The 16,019-nt window shown below is 33.9% G+C and overlaps 6 protein-coding genes, 1 non-coding gene and 1 pseudogene across 9 annotated transcripts; 1 reads left to right on the forward strand and 7 right to left on the reverse strand.

The window, feature by feature from the left end:
* Positions 1 to 58: 58 nt before the first annotated feature.
* On the reverse strand, positions 59 to 4,228 carry chil-1 (the record flags this gene model as incomplete). 2 transcript variants are annotated; one of them, NM_001047275.4, is made up of 7 exons in its annotated part: positions 59 to 1,268; positions 1,719 to 1,832; positions 1,878 to 2,026; positions 2,075 to 3,404; positions 3,673 to 3,786; positions 3,832 to 3,980; positions 4,036 to 4,228. In NM_001047275.4, 4 exons carry the CDS (start codon positions 2,119 to 2,121, stop codon positions 181 to 183), a joined length of 1,398 nt encoding a protein of 465 aa, NP_001040740.1. In that variant the 3' UTR covers positions 59 to 180. The 2 variants fall into 2 exon arrangements, with proteins under 2 accessions (NP_001040740.1, NP_001366733.1); NM_001381569.2 differs by lacking the exons at positions 3,673 to 3,786; positions 3,832 to 3,980; positions 4,036 to 4,228 and having other exon boundaries at positions 1,031 to 1,275; positions 2,075 to 2,121.
* On the reverse strand, positions 2,396 to 4,149 carry C08H9.9 (annotated as a pseudogene). The gene is made up of 5 exons: positions 4,036 to 4,149; positions 3,832 to 3,980; positions 3,673 to 3,786; positions 3,109 to 3,404; positions 2,396 to 2,936 (listed from the first exon to the last, which is right to left on the reverse strand). Coding segments are annotated over exons 1-5 (1,214 nt in total).
* Positions 4,214 to 6,497, reverse strand: old-1 (Tyrosine-protein kinase receptor old-1). The gene is made up of 9 exons (NM_063729.5): positions 6,390 to 6,497; positions 6,136 to 6,339; positions 5,588 to 5,952; positions 5,415 to 5,538; positions 5,177 to 5,360; positions 5,026 to 5,135; positions 4,701 to 4,949; positions 4,548 to 4,653; positions 4,214 to 4,493 (listed from the first exon to the last, which is right to left on the reverse strand). Exons 1-9 carry the CDS (start codon positions 6,458 to 6,460, stop codon positions 4,398 to 4,400), a joined length of 1,509 nt encoding a protein of 502 aa, NP_496130.2. The 5' UTR covers positions 6,461 to 6,497; the 3' UTR covers positions 4,214 to 4,397.
* Positions 6,498 to 7,205: 708 nt separating this feature from the next.
* Positions 7,206 to 8,922, reverse strand: chil-7 (GH18 domain-containing protein; the record flags this gene model as incomplete). Its single annotated transcript, NM_063730.5, has 6 exons — positions 7,206 to 8,016; positions 8,064 to 8,352; positions 8,405 to 8,473; positions 8,549 to 8,620; positions 8,665 to 8,813; positions 8,864 to 8,922. The coding sequence occupies 6 exons, from the start codon at positions 8,920 to 8,922 to the stop codon at positions 7,206 to 7,208; spliced, it is 1,449 nt and encodes a 482-aa protein (NP_496131.2).
* A 423-nt stretch (positions 8,923 to 9,345) lies between these two features.
* On the reverse strand, positions 9,346 to 10,811 carry chil-8 (GH18 domain-containing protein). The gene is made up of 3 exons (NM_001393170.1): positions 10,587 to 10,811; positions 10,254 to 10,539; positions 9,346 to 10,208 (listed from the first exon to the last, which is right to left on the reverse strand). The coding sequence occupies exons 1-3, from the start codon at positions 10,699 to 10,701 to the stop codon at positions 9,410 to 9,412; spliced, it is 1,200 nt and encodes a 399-aa protein (NP_001379090.1). The 5' UTR covers positions 10,702 to 10,811; the 3' UTR covers positions 9,346 to 9,409.
* A 202-nt stretch (positions 10,812 to 11,013) lies between these two features.
* chil-2 (GH18 domain-containing protein) lies at positions 11,014 to 12,358 on the reverse strand (the record flags this gene model as incomplete). Its single annotated transcript, NM_063732.6, has 3 exons — positions 12,202 to 12,358; positions 11,879 to 12,161; positions 11,014 to 11,812 (listed from the first exon to the last, which is right to left on the reverse strand). Exons 1-3 carry the CDS (start codon positions 12,269 to 12,271, stop codon positions 11,014 to 11,016), a joined length of 1,152 nt encoding a protein of 383 aa, NP_496133.2. The 5' UTR covers positions 12,272 to 12,358.
* Positions 12,359 to 12,928: 570 nt separating this feature from the next.
* On the forward strand, positions 12,929 to 15,637 carry ctsa-3.2 (Serine carboxypeptidase ctsa-3.2; the record flags this gene model as incomplete). The annotated part of the gene is made up of 12 exons (NM_001377839.2): positions 12,929 to 13,092; positions 13,141 to 13,306; positions 13,634 to 13,770; positions 13,824 to 14,048; positions 14,094 to 14,163; positions 14,210 to 14,316; positions 14,485 to 14,593; positions 14,645 to 14,799; positions 14,900 to 14,978; positions 15,044 to 15,152; positions 15,199 to 15,320; positions 15,514 to 15,637. 12 exons carry the CDS (start codon positions 12,929 to 12,931, stop codon positions 15,622 to 15,624), a joined length of 1,554 nt encoding a protein of 517 aa, NP_001364589.1. The 3' UTR covers positions 15,625 to 15,637.
* A 103-nt stretch (positions 15,638 to 15,740) lies between these two features.
* Positions 15,741 to 15,761, reverse strand: 21ur-11344. The gene has a single exon (NR_051558.1).
* Positions 15,762 to 16,019: the final 258 nt, after the last annotated feature.

Here is a 16,019-nt window from a genome sequence, read left to right on the forward strand (position 1 = left end):
ATGAGAATACAAGTATCATATCTGAATATTAACAGAACTAAAAAATAATCAACAGCAATGCACAATGAGGATTTATTCGAATGACAATATATTTTTATTATAGATCCAAATATTTGTTCGAGGTTTGATCATTCCCTAGTTGGGGATCCGTGTTTGACTTTTAAACAAAGATTAATTCACTCAATGACAATTGTATTTAATCGTATTCTTCTCCTCTCCAGTGCATAATTCAGCAGAAGATACAACTTTCAAAAGAGTGTGATCATCATCATCTTGATCAATTGTCCACATGGTTATTCCTCCAATATTATGATCAGCAACATAACGGTTTTTTTCTCTCAAACTTTGTTCGTCTTCTAAAGTCAAAAACCGGGTAGGTGGACCAGGAATCCAAATATACGAAGTTTTCGTTAGATTATGAAATTTAATGTTCTCCAGGTTCCATTTATGATGAGGTAGTTCTCTCCAACGTAAAGCAACTGCTAATCTTCCCGATTCGTTAACTTTCCATATATTATCAGAATCATCACGTAATGGTAAATCGGTGCCTTCCCAATATGTTGCGTGGAACGAAATAATAATATTAAATTTACTTGGCTGACCAGTTTTACAAATATAATATTTCATAATCTCATCGACGTTTCTACTTCCTCCTCCGTACAACGGTGAGTCTGGTCCAACTTGATATGAATAACTATTAAACAAGTAAATGCCAAAAAAGTCGACAGAATTCAAGAATTCCACCAAATTGAATAATAGGTTGAGATTGCTGGAGGCCACTAAACTGATCACAAAATCTTCTTTTCTATTCAATTTATTTTGGAGTTCCGTGAATGCGTAGCGAAGTTCTTGAATAAACATTAAATAATTGTTTTTATCTCTGTATCTTGGCCACATCCAAAACATTTCGATGCCATCTATATCGTATTTTTCAACGAAGGAGACTATGGAGTTGACGAACACGGTACGTGACGTTTCATTAAACACCAATCCCGAAAATGAACGAGAATTATAATGTCCGCCTATGCTGATCATTATTTTCAGAGTAGAGCTTGCCTCTCTTGCATTACTTTTCATTTCCTCGAACTTTCTAAGAGATCGGTCATCGACAATAGTTATAACTCCATTCCTTGGAATAGCAAACAGGTAAATAATGTGTGTTAGCATTTGAAGTTGTTTTCTTGTTAGACCAGAATTCTCAAATTCTGCAAAGTAACCCACGATTCGTTTGCCACATAATGCAGCTGGAGGAGAAAGGGCTTCATTGCCTGAAAACTGAAAGTCAGAGTATCATTCACTGACGTACAAACAATGAATGAATATTTGGACGCAAAGTTGTGTTTTCGGAGTCAACATTCTCATAAATTCTTTTGTTTTGTTTTATATGTGAAGACTGGCGGCTTCGTGATTACAATTTGACGGCACATCAGCTTATAAGATTTCAGATTTTTGTGTATTATTTCATATTTACTTTATACATAGTCATATTGTTCAGAAAACTCAAGAAAAGCACCTAAAAACTTGGCTAGTAAAAATTCAAGCAGTTACGTTTTACTATTGAACATCTAGCAGTGGACAAAAAACGTATGAAAATCAAAATGTCGAGGTATACCCGCATAATTAATAAATTGATACTCAGTAATGAAAACACGACCTAACCCATCAAGTTAATAACCTCATATCTTTCAAAAAAAAAGGCGCGTTCAACAGATACTTACTGTTCGGGGCATCCAAAAGTGGAGGTAGACCAACATATTTTGTCGCAGTAGAAGATTTTGTTTTGATCATAGTTCTTGATTTTTTCGATGATAGAATAACTATTTTTATCAAATCTGAAAAAAAATGTATATATTAATTTTCGAAATAGTTCCGCTTACTTGAAACTGTCGGACTTTTATGACGAGCTATCATTATTAACTCTGACAATGAATATGCAACTGGTGCGGAGAACACTAAAATTGCAATCAAAATGAAACATGGCTTGACAAGATGCTTCCATTGAGTTAGGCAGCTGGTTTTAGGTGTTCTGAAAAATCATTATTAAATTATATTTCAAGCGATTAAATCTACTTACATATTTCGATTTTGTAGAAGAGGACTTGTTGAATTCAAAACATTCATACTAAAAAAAAAGAAACTTTAGATGACATCAAGTTTCTGAAAGGTGATGTTATAAAGGAAGAACGTCAAATAAGAAAAATAAAACTGAGGAAGAGGAATCAAGTATCTTATCTGATTAATAACAGAACTAAATAAAAACAATCAGCAGCAACACACGGTCAGGATTTATGTATTCAACCGATAATGTTGTTTTACTAGTGAGCCAAATAATTAATAGAAGTTTTATCATTCCCTAGTTGGGGATCTGTGTTTGACTTAAAATTGATTAATTCGGTCAATCACACTTGTATTTAATCTTATTCTTCTCATCTCCAGTGCATAATTCAGCAGAAGATACAACTTTCAAAAGAGTGTGATCATCATCATCCTGATCAATTGTCCACATGGTTATTCCTCCAATATTATGATCAGCAACATTTTTCTCTCAAACTTTTTTCGTCTTCTAAAGTCATAAACCAGGTAGGTGGACCGGGAATCCAAATATAAGAGGTTTTCGTTAAATTGTGAAATTTAATCTCCTCCAGGTTCCATTTCTGTTGAAGTAGCTCTCTCCAACGAACAGCAAATGCTCCTTTTGTCAAGTTTTTGTCTTTGAATATATCATCAGAATCATTCCGTAATGGTAATTCGGCGTCTTTCCAAAATGTTCCGTGGAAAGAAACAAATATATTAAATTTACTTGGTTGACCAGTTTTACAAGTATAATACTTCATTGTCTCATCGATGTTTCTACCTTCTCCTCCATACAATGGTGAATCAGGTCCTACTTGTTTTTCTCGAAATTGTGTTGAATAAATATTGAAAAAGTCAACAAACTGAAAAAAAAATCTTCCAAATCGAATAACAAGGATCCTCGATTTCTTTTTTGGAGCAATCAAACTAATTATGTACTCGTTTTTTCTATTTGTCCTTTTTTGAAGTTCAGTGAATGTGTTCCTAAGTTCATGAATGAATATTATATTATTATTATTATTATTAGTTATTCACATCCTTGTATTTGGGCCATGTCCAAAATATTTCGATTCCATCTATATCGTAATTTTGGACAAACGAGACAATGGACTTTACGAACACGTTACGTGATGTTTCGTTAGACATTATTGCCGAAAACGAACGAGAATTTAATTATCCGCCTATACTGATCATCACTTTCAAAGTAGAGTAGAGCTGGCTTTAGTTGTTTTGAAGTTGTTTTCTTGTTAGAACAGAATTCTCAAATTCTGCAAAGTAACCCACAATTCGTTTGCCACATAATGCAGCAGGAGGTGAAATGGTTTCATTGCCTGAAAACTGAAAGTGAGAGTATCATTAACTGAAGTACAAATAATAAATAAATATCACTATCTGGACGCAAAATTGTGTTTTCGGAGCCAAAATTTTCATAAATTCTTTTGTTTTGTTATTCATGTGAAGACTGGCGGCTTTGTGATTACAATTTTACAGCACATCAGCTTATAAGATTCCATACTTTTTATATTATTTTCTGTTTACTATATGTTCATATTGCTAATAAAATGTCTTTCAAAAAAAGCGTGTTCACCAGATACTTACTGCTCGGAACATCAAAAAGTGGAGGTAGACCCACAAGTTTTGTCGCAGTAGAAGATTTTGTTTTGATCATAGTTCTTGATTTTTTCGATGATAGAATAACTATTTTTATCAAATCTGAAAAAAAATGTATATATTAATTTTCGAAATAGTTCCGCTTACTTGAAACTGTCGGACTTTTATGACGAGCTATCATTATTAACTCTGACAATGAATATGCAACTGGTGCGGAGAACACTAAAATTGCAATCAAAATGAAACATTGCTTGACAAGATGCTTCCATTGAGTTAGACAGCTGGATTTAGGTGTTCTGGAAAATCATGGTTGAAAATTAAAATTAAGCACAAGAAACTCGATATACTTACACATGTTTATTTTGTAGAAGAGCTCGTTGAATTCAAAGTGTTGTGGACGGAACGTAAACCTGAACTTTATACAGACGTGACCTATCGCGTAAGCGACCTTTCTTGATAATTCATTACTTCTTACACTCTCTTGTAATAAACTTCTTCTCTCCTTGTCGCTCGCTCAATACACAACACAAAGTATTCATGCTAAAAAAGTAACTTTAGATAGCAAGTTTCTGAGAGATGATGTGTTAAAGGAAAAACGTCAAATAAGAAAAATAAAACTGAGGAAGAGGAATCAAGTGAGGAAGAAGTATCAAATATGAATAGTAACAGGTTTTTAATGGAAAGAAAATCAGCAGCAAAACATTATTTTTTATTTAACTATCACAATGTTTCTCATCAGAAAGCCAATTACTAAGTCGAAGTTGATTGTTGGTTTCTGAACGGAGCTTTCTGGTGAGATCAAGAAAATACTGAAAGACAGTACAATGAAAGTTCCAACCAAAACATTTCAAAATGTCACTTACCTCATTTGATGTTGTTTTCAATTCTTTCTCAAAAAACTCAATGCAGTCTAAGAATGTTGTACGACTATTCATATCTAGATCCCAGCATAGTTTCATTACATTATATCTGTAATTGGTGATATTTTAGTAGTGTAAAATACTTTTTCAACTTACATTTCTGCGTCAGCATGTGCAGGCTGTGCAAGTCTTTTCCCTTCATTCAAGTAAGACAGCACATACTTCCAATAAAAATCTCTTTGATCATATTTTATCACATTTTCATAAGGTGATTTTCCCAAAGAGAATAGTTCATAAAGACAGACCCCATATGACCAAACATCTGATTTCTGAGTGAACAGTAATTTGTCTATACTTTCAGGTGCCATCCAGTGTATTGGAAGCGGTGTATCGACACTTTGAGTTCTGTATTTTTATAGTTAAACGTTTTTTAAATTTACCACTAGAAACGCTCTTGAGCTTTTGAATAAAAAGAACTAACTTGTAATAATCTTTATTTTTATGCCTCCTAGCCAATCCAAAGTCTGCAATTCGAATTATTCGATTTTTCTTTATCAGTACATTGCGGAGAGCCAAATCACGATGAACACACTGCAAAAATTTATTCAAATTTCACATTGCCAAAATCATACCGGAACATGAATCAAATACTCCATCCCTTTTGCAATTTGGAAAGCAAATGAGAGCAAGTCAACGAGGCTCAAAGAATCTTGTTCAGTTTCTAGTGTCCATTGATCGTTTGTGAAATATATTCGATTGTCTCTCAAGAAACTAAGAAGATCCCCGTTCTCCACAAACTCGGATACTATCATTTTTCTGAATGTTATTTTTTATCAGATTCTAACTAAGACCGCCGGTTTCCACACCAACCTTTCTCCAAATGTAATTCCTCCGACTAAAGCTAAAATGTTTGGGTGTTTACCGACTGCACACATCACTTTCAATTCGTCATATATCAATTCTTGTTGAATTTGATTGTATTCATTTAACGGTACTGAAATCTTCAAGTATTTTCTGCGATTGTTTCAACTTTTGCTACATACATTTCACTGCCACTTCCAACCTGCTTTCTTTTTCTTCATTTTTCGAATTTTTGCTTCTTAAAAATCCTTTTCGTATTATTCCAAACTCCCCTGATCCTAGTGGTCTTCCCTTTGAAATGTCAAGATCTTCCTCATTGATTTCAACTTCTGCATAATAATGAAGATACATAATTTTTTCGTTAATTGGGGCTAATTCTAGCTCTGGAGGACATTCTACATTTGACAAACGAGAAGGAGTTTGCCGCAAATCACTTTCTCCGGATGTAATTGGGTAGGGAGTTGGTTCTGGTGGAACTATATTGCTTGAATTTCTTCTTTTATGATCCGCCGATGTTGGCTCAAGAAGATACTCATCACCTCTTGATCTGGAAGAAAATGTAAATTATCATAAGTTATTCTGACTTTCTACTTGAAGGTGGTGTGGCGCAACGGGGATTTTGATTTGAATCATTCTAAAATTTGAAATGCCAGCAAAATAATTGCCCAAAAATTACTTTCTACATATGTAATTCAAAACACGTAATTCAAAAAAATTGAATGTGACTCACCTGTTTGCCCGGAGTTCTCGTTTCCTTGAATTATAGAAAATTATCAATCCACAAATTAAAATTGCAAGTGCAACAAACAAACAATATAACAAAATAAATATAACTTCCTGTACATTCGAATCTTCAAACCCAGTTTCATCTTTATCAGTAGATCGTGGAATTCTTCTCAGCGAATCTTCAAAGTTTCGACTCAATGATGAACTTCTGAAAATAAAGTATTGATTATTTAATTAACTTTTAAAATGTTGGCCAACCTTAATATTGTATTGCAGTGAGCAAATCCGTATGAAGAATAAAATACAACAAAAATTAAGGTGCCTTTCATTCCACGCCTCTGGGAGCTTACTTCATTTGGGCTGAAAATATTTGAGTACATTCCCGAATTCCCGAAATAGTCTGAAATAATAAAAATACCACAACGGAAAAATCAAAAAATGTTACATGTTCAACTATTACAAACGTATGGTATATTTCGAAAATTTGAATTTCCTCCTAAATGCGAACTGCACGACCAATCAGCAACTCGCGCCGCCCACTTTTCAGCCAATCAAAAGGAGTATGAGAAGATCGAATGCGCTGATTGGTTGGAAAGTGGGCGTGACGTCTCGTTCACCAGGGAATTCAATTCTGTTTTGTGTTTTTTTTTTTTTGAAATATAATTTTCATTTACGCTACTTCACTATGTATTAATAACTTTCAATATCAAATATTCAACAAAATATAAATATGTTTTATGTTATGTTCGATCAAAAAGTTAAAGGGTTTTAGTTTTATTTTTTGAAGAAAAAAGACAAAACGGAAAGGATACATTACTCATCCACTAATTGTCAATTAATGAAAAACATCGCGGTATCTTTCTTTCTACAGAATAAGGTATAATACCACATCGCTTTACAGCAAATCACATCAAAAATTTGATACAAATTTGTGTTGACTTTTCTGCGGTAAAATGGTTTTTGTGAAAAGAGGTTTCCATCGTTGTGTCATATAATTTTTAAAATATAGAATCTGGTAGCTGATTTCAAGACTTAAAGTTTGGGAATTTCGTAGATACACAAGTTTATTTAAATTCAACCACAAAGTGAAATCAGTGTATTTCCACTTCCTCCTTCACATAAATCTGCAGATGAAACCACATTTAATAAAGTATCATTGTTATCATCGGCTCCCAATGCCCATATATACACTCCGCCAATATTATGATCTGCTGCGTAATCCATTTTCGCTTGCAGACTTCGTTCATTTTCGAATACAAAGAATTTCCTCTCCTCGCTGTTCCAAATATAAGGGATCTGAGTTTCTTCATGCCACAAAGCTTCTGATTTATCCCATCCTCTACCAGCTAGGTTCTTCCAAGCAACAAACATTCCTTGTGCTTTACCATTTATTAAATCCGCTTCCTTAAACATTTCATCTGGCACATTGTCATTCACATTCTCCCAATATCTTCCGTAAAAAGAGAGTGCCATGTTTAGTTTACTTGGAGTCCTTGTTTTACATATCAAGTATTGCATTGTTTCATCAACATTTTCTCTATTACCTCCATATAACGGGGCATTAGGTCCAACAAACTTTCCATTCACTCCACTCCATGGTGCATAGTATCCATATGTGAGAACATTCAAAAAATCTACATAGTGAAGGAGTCCATCCATTCTGAGGTAATATTCCAAATCACTTGGAGAGCTTGGAACAATTATGCTCAGAAGATAACGAGTACCTTTTGGTTGGGCTTTTGTTAATGCAGCTAGTTTTTTCCGAAGTTCCTTTATTGTAGTAATAAAATCATTCATTTCGCTTATGTTGGGCCATTCCCAAAATAGATCCACACCACTCGCATTGTTGGATTTGATGAATGAAACAATAGAATCTATGAACACACTGAAAGATATTAGAATCGTTGAATTAGAAGAACTTAAAATAATAACCTTCTTTTAGTAGAATCTGCTACAACAGTAGAATAATGTTCGGCATTTTTGTGTCCACCGATAGAAAACATAACTTTTACATTCATTAGCTGGGCTTTTCTGTTAATCTCCAAAAAGCGCCGTCTCTGTGCTAAATTCTCAAAGAACACGTGCCCAGAGGAGTTCATCGGAACATTTGTGAATATCAAATGAGTCAGTTTTTGTAGTTGTTTTGCAGATATTTTGCGAGGCTCCCAGTCGGTGTAGTATCCAACAATTCGCTTATTACACTTTGCAGATGGAGGTTGATCTGGAATTAATTTTTCATTTTTTAATCAATAGAACAGTGTTGCAAGACTCACAATGATGTGACAAGTAATCGCTTTCTGGATTAGTATTGGTCGTGAATGAATCTTCATTCAAAGAGTTTTCTATAAACAGTTGGTCAGTGGTAGGATCTCTTATTTAAGTAAAATTTCCACAAATGTAGTTTTTTTTTAACTCACCAACGTCTTCAGCCTTCTTTGGCGCATGCAGTGCTCTGACATTTATTGAATTTATAATTATTCCAATGTATTCTGAAATAACTATTTTTTAAATAAACACCAATTCTAAAACTAACTTGAAGCAGTTTCATTATTTCGGTATGCGTACATAACTATCTCTGACAGAGTGTATGCAATTGGAATTGCCATGATTAAAATAACTACTAGTATACTTATTGAGTACGTGATGGTTTTAGTAGATAGAGCATTTCCATTCCTGCGTCTGCTAAAAATAAAATAAAATTTTAACTCAAAACGTTTACTTGCATACCTTACTTGTCTCTATTTTCCAAAAGCAAATCATTAACTCGTGGTGTTATGTTTTCTGATGGCATTCGAATGAAAATGTGTAAGTCGATATGACAGAAAGTGAAATTGATAATTTGAATCAGGTACAGCAGCGAATCAAATAACAACTGAGTCTGAAAACAAGCTTTCAGAGTGTATTTTGAATGAGCAAGTGTGAACAAAACGTTTTTGATAGGAATATCTAAACGAATATGACGACTCTCAAACCGGTTCTAGTTACACTTATCAATGCGGAAATAATGAGGAATTGATATTGAAGGGAAGATTGATCCATTGTTAATGGCTTTTTGAACCTGTTCATACTTATGCTAATGTTGTATGTTCAAAAGGTTATACTGTATGTACAGTAAGGTGTGCAATACTAATTTTTGGGCACTTTAGAGACTGCAAAACTATTGGAGGCGCTGCATTTATAAAGAAAAAACGGTACTTGTCTGAAACGAAAAAGCTCACTTCTAACACTTTTGAGCATTTACTGAACATTAATTGAATCGAACAATCTTCAAACATTAATTATCGAGTGCAGTTGTATTTAGTTTCGCCTCCACTTTTCTTTAAACTTGGAAGATTCGTGACCACAACATTGAGAAGAGTATTTTCCTCATCGTCATCATCAATCGTGTACATTGCTACTCCTCCAATATTGTGTGCAACTGCGTAGTTCATCTTTTCTGTCAAACTTTTCTCATTTTCAAATGTCAAAAATTGTTGTGTATCCGCTTTCCAAATATACGGGGTTCTTGTTTCCTCATTCCATTCAAAATCATTTTGGTCGAATCCATGAGACATCCGTGCGAATTGTTTCCATCCGTACGAGTATGGTCCTTGTGCCGAATCGTCCGGGATCCATACACCTTTATCGTCGAATGGAAGTGTAGTGTTACCCCAGTAAATTCCATTGAATGATACCACCATGTTTAATTTGTTTGGTGTTCTGGTCCGACATATCAAGTATTTCAATGTATCGTCTACGTTTCCAAACGAGCCACCATAGAGAGGGGAATGTGGTCCAATCTTGTTAGCTTCATAGAAATATTCAAAAGTAATCACATTGATAAAATCAACATTTTCCAAGATTTCTGTCCACTTGTAAGGATATTCCGAGTGTGAGCTTGAACTTGGAGCAATAACACTGATAACATACTCATTTGATCTTCCATTCTCATCTTTCAAATTTGTCAACTTTTTTCGAAGTTCTCGGATGAAAATCAAATAATTCGATTGATCTGTAATAGAAGGCCAATTCCAGAATATATCAACACCATCCAGGTCAAACTTTTTTACAAGTAAGGCAATGGAAGCAATTAGTTTTCTGAAAAATTAACTGTCCTTCAAGATCTACCATATACGTGCTCACTTTTTCTTTTTCACTAGCACATCAGAAAATAGCGGGGAAGATTCATAACCACCAATTGAAACCATCACTTTCAGCCCTCGATTCAACTCCATCGATTTTCTTTTCATATCAAAAAATCCATCTTTTGTGCCATATTTGAATTTGATAGTTCCGTCCTTGTGGACCAAGATAAAAGCAAAAATAACATGAGTTAGTTTCTCTAGCTGTTTAATTGTTATTTCTGATCCCTCGTCACTAGAAACATATCCTATAATTCGTTTTCTATGGAGCACTGATGGTGATTGCACTGAAAATTTGAATAAGTTCGATTAATTTCAAGATACCTCTGCTTACCTGAGTTTGAGAAGTCATAAAAATAACAAAATAATGATGACACCAGAAAGGAGACAATCCCAAAAACAAAAAGTAGTACAAAAATTAGAATTGCTAGTTTATAGGTCTTGGGCATTCGATTTGACAATTGATTTTCAAAGATAAAAACAATCAGAAATTGAAAGAAGGAAACTGTCGAAAACGAATCAAAAACTGCAATCAATCACCGATACCATTGAAATAACAAAATAAACACATTTGTGTAATCTTTTGAATTGATTTATCAAGGAACCTTCAATCGACTTGAGCGTTCGGAAATGTTCCATTGCTTCATCAAGTTTTTTGAAGCTGTTGCAAAACTTCAACTCTACGAATCCTATATTTTTATATCGAGCTTTACAAATAAGGATATAACTTTTTACACATCAGAAAAAGATATAATAAAGGTTTATTGAATACGTTTCATTAACAAATTTGAATTGCTACAGCGATATTTCATTGTACCCCCAGAACCTCGTGCGCACATATCCATGGATGTTAATGCATTCAAAAGAGAGTTGTCATTGTCATCTTGATCCACATTCCATATAACAAGTCCTCCAATATTCTTGTTTCGAACATAAATCACCTTCTCCGATAAGCTTTTCTCATTTTCAAAAGCTAGAAATATTTTAGATTTCGGGTCCCAGGCATATGAGCTTTTAGACGAGTCATGCCATTGTGGAATTGTATTTCTTCGGTCCTTAATGAATTTCCTCCATCCAATACTTTTACCCGGGCCATTCTCATTCTGAGCTACTTTCCAAATATCGTCTTGCTCGTTGAGCCCGTCTTTCACACCATTCCAAAATATTCCCGTGAAAGTGACTCCCATATTGAGAATACTCGGTCTTTTTGTAATGCAAGTTAAATATTTCAATGTTCCATCTACATTTCCTCTTTGTCCACCATATAATGGAGATATTGGACCGATATTAGCTCCATTACCGGGTAATGGCTCATAATAGTTGATTGATAAGACGTTGAGGAAATCAATGTGATTCATTAAAAGTTTCAGATTGAAGCCTTCCAGCTGTTGAGCTAGTCGCGGAATAGCAATAGATATGATCATATGTTTCTCAAGTTTTTCTCGAAATTCCTTTATGAATAGATGGAATGTATCCTCGTCTTCTGGCCATGACCAGAATATATCGACACCATCAAACTTGTGATCAACGACAAAAGAAGATATAGACTTTATGAAGGAACTGAAGTATGTAAATAAAATAACTTTTTAATTTTTATATGTGCTCAATTTTGGCAGAATGACTTACTTTTTCTTTTCATCTTCTGCTAAAACCGAGAAAAATTTGCCATTTATTTCAACCATTATTTTAAGGTTTGGATTGTCCATCTTTGCTTTTCTTGCGTAACTTTCAAAATTTTCACAATTTGGCCATTTGATTGTCCCATTTGGAAATATACTAATTGAGGTAAATATGAAATGAGTCAGTTTTTTGAGCTGATGATTACTGAGAAATTTTGCAGAGTAAGCAACGACGCGCTTCTGGCATTTGAAATTTGCCATTAGTTTCGAAGAATATTCGTAGTTTATTTCTGAAAAAATTACTTTGTTACTTCGAAGTTACAGACTCACCATTTGTTTCAAATGCTTCCGAATCTTCCAAATAAAACAAAACTGCACTCGACAGTCCATAGGCCACCATCGCACAAGTAATCAAAACTAAAGTAATTAGCAGAAAAATTTTGCAAAAATATTTCCATTTCACAGTTATATCTGAAATCATTGATTGGTTGAAATTTAATGTTTTTTATCAATTTCTGGTTACGTGGAAAGGGAGAATTGACAGTCAAGTTGGGACAGGTTTTTATAAGTTCACTAATAAAATGTTTATCGAAGTTTTTTTCATAATCTTCTATTCCAAATATTTTTACTTGGGGTTTTAATAAAAGTCTGAATACCTTTAAAAAATTTGCAACCTCTATTTTCCAGAATTCTTTTTTGGATACTTTTTGCCCAACATCATCTCAATTACAGATAGATTTTTCCCTCTTTCTCTATAACTCTCTTACAATCATTATCTCTCTCACATCTCAATGTCAAAAGTCAATTCCAGTTGTCGTTTGACCTCCTGTCAATACAATAAACTATCAAAATAGATCCGCGAGAAGGTTATAGTTGGAAAAAAGTGGAAATAGAGGGTATTATGTATTAATGCATGGGGGTATCAAATACAATAGGGTAAAGAGGCGTGAGTGGGAAGAAAAAGTGAAAATTGAACAGTGTGATTTGGAAAAAAAAGTTATTTTAAAAATTCCCAACTTCCGTCACTGATATTACTGCTTGGGAATCAAAAAATCCAATGTGGTGGACGTCATTAGTATTTTCTGTATTATTATTTGATCTCATATTCATTTCAAACTGTGACTATATTCATTTACCTGGAAATTCCGATATTCCAGATCTAAAGTTACAGTCAGGATATTTAAATGCCAATGAAAATGGAACTCAAAAAATGTTCTACTTGTAAGCTTCAAGCACAGAAATTTCTAAAATTAATTTTAAAATTTGCAGTCTCCTCGAGGCGCGGGATATTCCAGTAGGAGAAGCTTCTTTAATAATATGGTTCAATGGAGGACCTGGATGCTCATCACTAAGTGCATTTTTTGAAGAATTCGGCCCTTTGTATGTCAATTTTGGAGGGAAATCACTATTTGAGAATGTTCATTCTTGGTATCATGTGAGTGTTTTCTAGAAAAAAATTTAATTCAAAAATTCAAACCTCCGTAATTTTTTTAAAATAAAAACTTTATAATGTTGAAAAACGAATAAATTTGTGTAGTTTGCGGTTTCACAAAAATTATTTAAAAAAAAGGAATCAAACAAGTTTTTGAAACGAAAATTATTACTTTTCGTTTCCATTGGAAAACTCAATAAATCATAAATATGTCATGACGGTTTTTAATTTTTGTTGTAGAGGTTTTGAATTCTATAAAGGACCTAAAAGGATCATCTTCTTCTGAAATTTCTTAAAATTAGTGATTACGGTATTTATTTAGCTTTTCAGAAAGCCAACATTCTGTTTCTCGAGTCCCCAATTGGCGTTGGATTTTCCTACGACACCGAACAAAGTAACTTCACAAAAGTCAACGATGACAGTATTGCGGAGCAGAATTTCAATTCAGTTATTGACTTTTTTCAGAGGTTAGTATCATTTTTTAAGTTAAAAATTAATTTGATTTGCTAAATTTTTCCAGAAAACACTCTTCTTATGTGAACCATGATTTTTTCATTGCTGCAGAATCATATGGTGGAGTTTACGGACCTATGCTATCGGCACTAGTGGTGGATTCAATATCGAAACGGGAATTTCCCAATGAAAATTTCAAGGGATTAATTATTGGAAATGGTTTTATGAATGTCAAGTTATCAACAAATACAATGATATTATGGAGTGCCTATCACGACAGAACATCTCCAGAGTAAGTTCCTCCCAATATAAAACATTTCTCAAAATTTATGTCCAGTGAATGGGATGAGATCAAGGAGAAGTGTGCAACCTCGGGAGCTCACGATGTTGATTATTATGATTTTATGGTAAACAAGCAAGGTCTGAAACTGAGAATGGAAACTTTAATTGCAGCAATTCATGAAAACCACCAATAAAATGGACTATCTTGCTGATAACAGTACCGAGTGTGGAAGATTGATTGAACCACTTCTTGGGCAGTTTTCTGAGACTTTTGACGGGTAAGAATCTGAAAATTTTGCAAGTTGATAAAATATTAATATTGAAGCTATAGGCCGCCTTTAAAACTTAGAACTACAGATTGTCAAATAGAAAAAAAATCGGTTTTGAAAATTTCGATGCCTAAAAACAGGTGGTAAGCTTCCGAAGTTATAATCGCCCAATTTCAGGTATGACTTTTTCAACTACTACCACGATTGCTACACAAACTTCTCGATTCCCAACGCCACTGATCCCATCAAAGAAACTTTGGCACAAATACCTCGGAGAAGAATTTCGGTACTTCCACCAATAAAAATACTTTGTTACTATCAAAAATTGATTTTTCAGGCCCTGTTTAATAAGCACTCTACTGACGGTCAAGCTTCGTATAGATGTTGGGCTGATGATGCTCTACATAAATATTTGAATTTGAAAGAAGTTCAAAATGCATTAGGGATTGATAGAGCATGGAAAGATAGGAAGAAGAAATGGGAAGTCTGCAAGTAAGTTTTCAATTGCTTTGCTATTTCTTATTGCAATTCTTCCGTAGGTGCGATTTGAAAAATTGCAGAAAATTATTGTGTATTAACATTGTTGTTTCAGTATGCCAATATATGATCAATATGTGATGACTCATCAGGATATGACGCCCTTCTTTAGTAAAATATTTGATAAATTTACGGTAGGGTTGATAACACGCAAGCTTGCTGGCATTCCAGAGCTTTCAAGGATTTTGTTGAATTTCAGGGTCCTGCGTTCCGAGTGTTAATTTACAGTGGAGATATTGACACGGCTTGCAACTATTTGGCAGACGGGTATTTTGTACGGGATTTAGCCAGTATACATGGATTTAAAAAGGGAGGTTACTGAAAAAGCTTAGATTTTCTCAAATGTTTAATTTCAGACGTTGAAACACGGGCCATGGTATCATTCTGAACATAAAGTGATTGCTGGGAATTTTATGAGATACGAGGGAGCAAATCATTTGGGATCCAAGCTGTCAATTGATGTTGTTACAGTTAAAGTAAGACTTCACTTTAATTTTCTAGGTAGGCGCCTACGCCTACCTAAAATACATATCAACTTGCATTGGAATTATTTAAATAACGAACATTTTAACAGGAAATTAAAAAACGAGTCTCCTATGGTTTTTTTGTACTAAAGAAAGGTGCAGGTCGCCTTGAAGGCATTAATTTTCGTAACTTTCAATTTTCCAGGGATCCGGTCACTTTGTGCCACTTGACCGCCCTGGACCAGCGCTCCAAATGGTTCACAACTTTCTGACAGGCAAACCTGGAAAAATGACAAACTACACCTCGCCCGTTTGATAACTATCAAAATTCAGTCAGCAAATTTACTGTTGGTCTTTTGAGGGTTTTTTTGTAAATAGTTTTTTCAATTGTATATTATTTGCAATTTTGAATACTTTATAAGTTTGTGTAACATTAATAAATCAAGTTCCAAATTAGCTATGTTTGTTTTTTTTAGAAAAAGAAACCTAACAGCAACAGTACAAAATGGTAAACAAAAACCTTTGAAAAACGAAGATATTCAATTCTATTTTATCTTTTTTTTTGCGAATTTGAATTTTTCGCACAATGCGCAAAAAATAGTTGTTTCATAGGTTTATCCGCTTTCTATGGCAGAGTGTTCTAGTACGTTTACGTATACACTAAATAGGATTTCCTCGAAAAGACTGGTTATCTATCAGGCTGTATGCTAT

This window comes from Caenorhabditis elegans, chromosome II (assembly GCF_000002985.6).
Source record: "Caenorhabditis elegans chromosome II".
NCBI classification, from domain to species: Eukaryota; Metazoa; Nematoda; class Chromadorea; order Rhabditida; family Rhabditidae; genus Caenorhabditis; species Caenorhabditis elegans.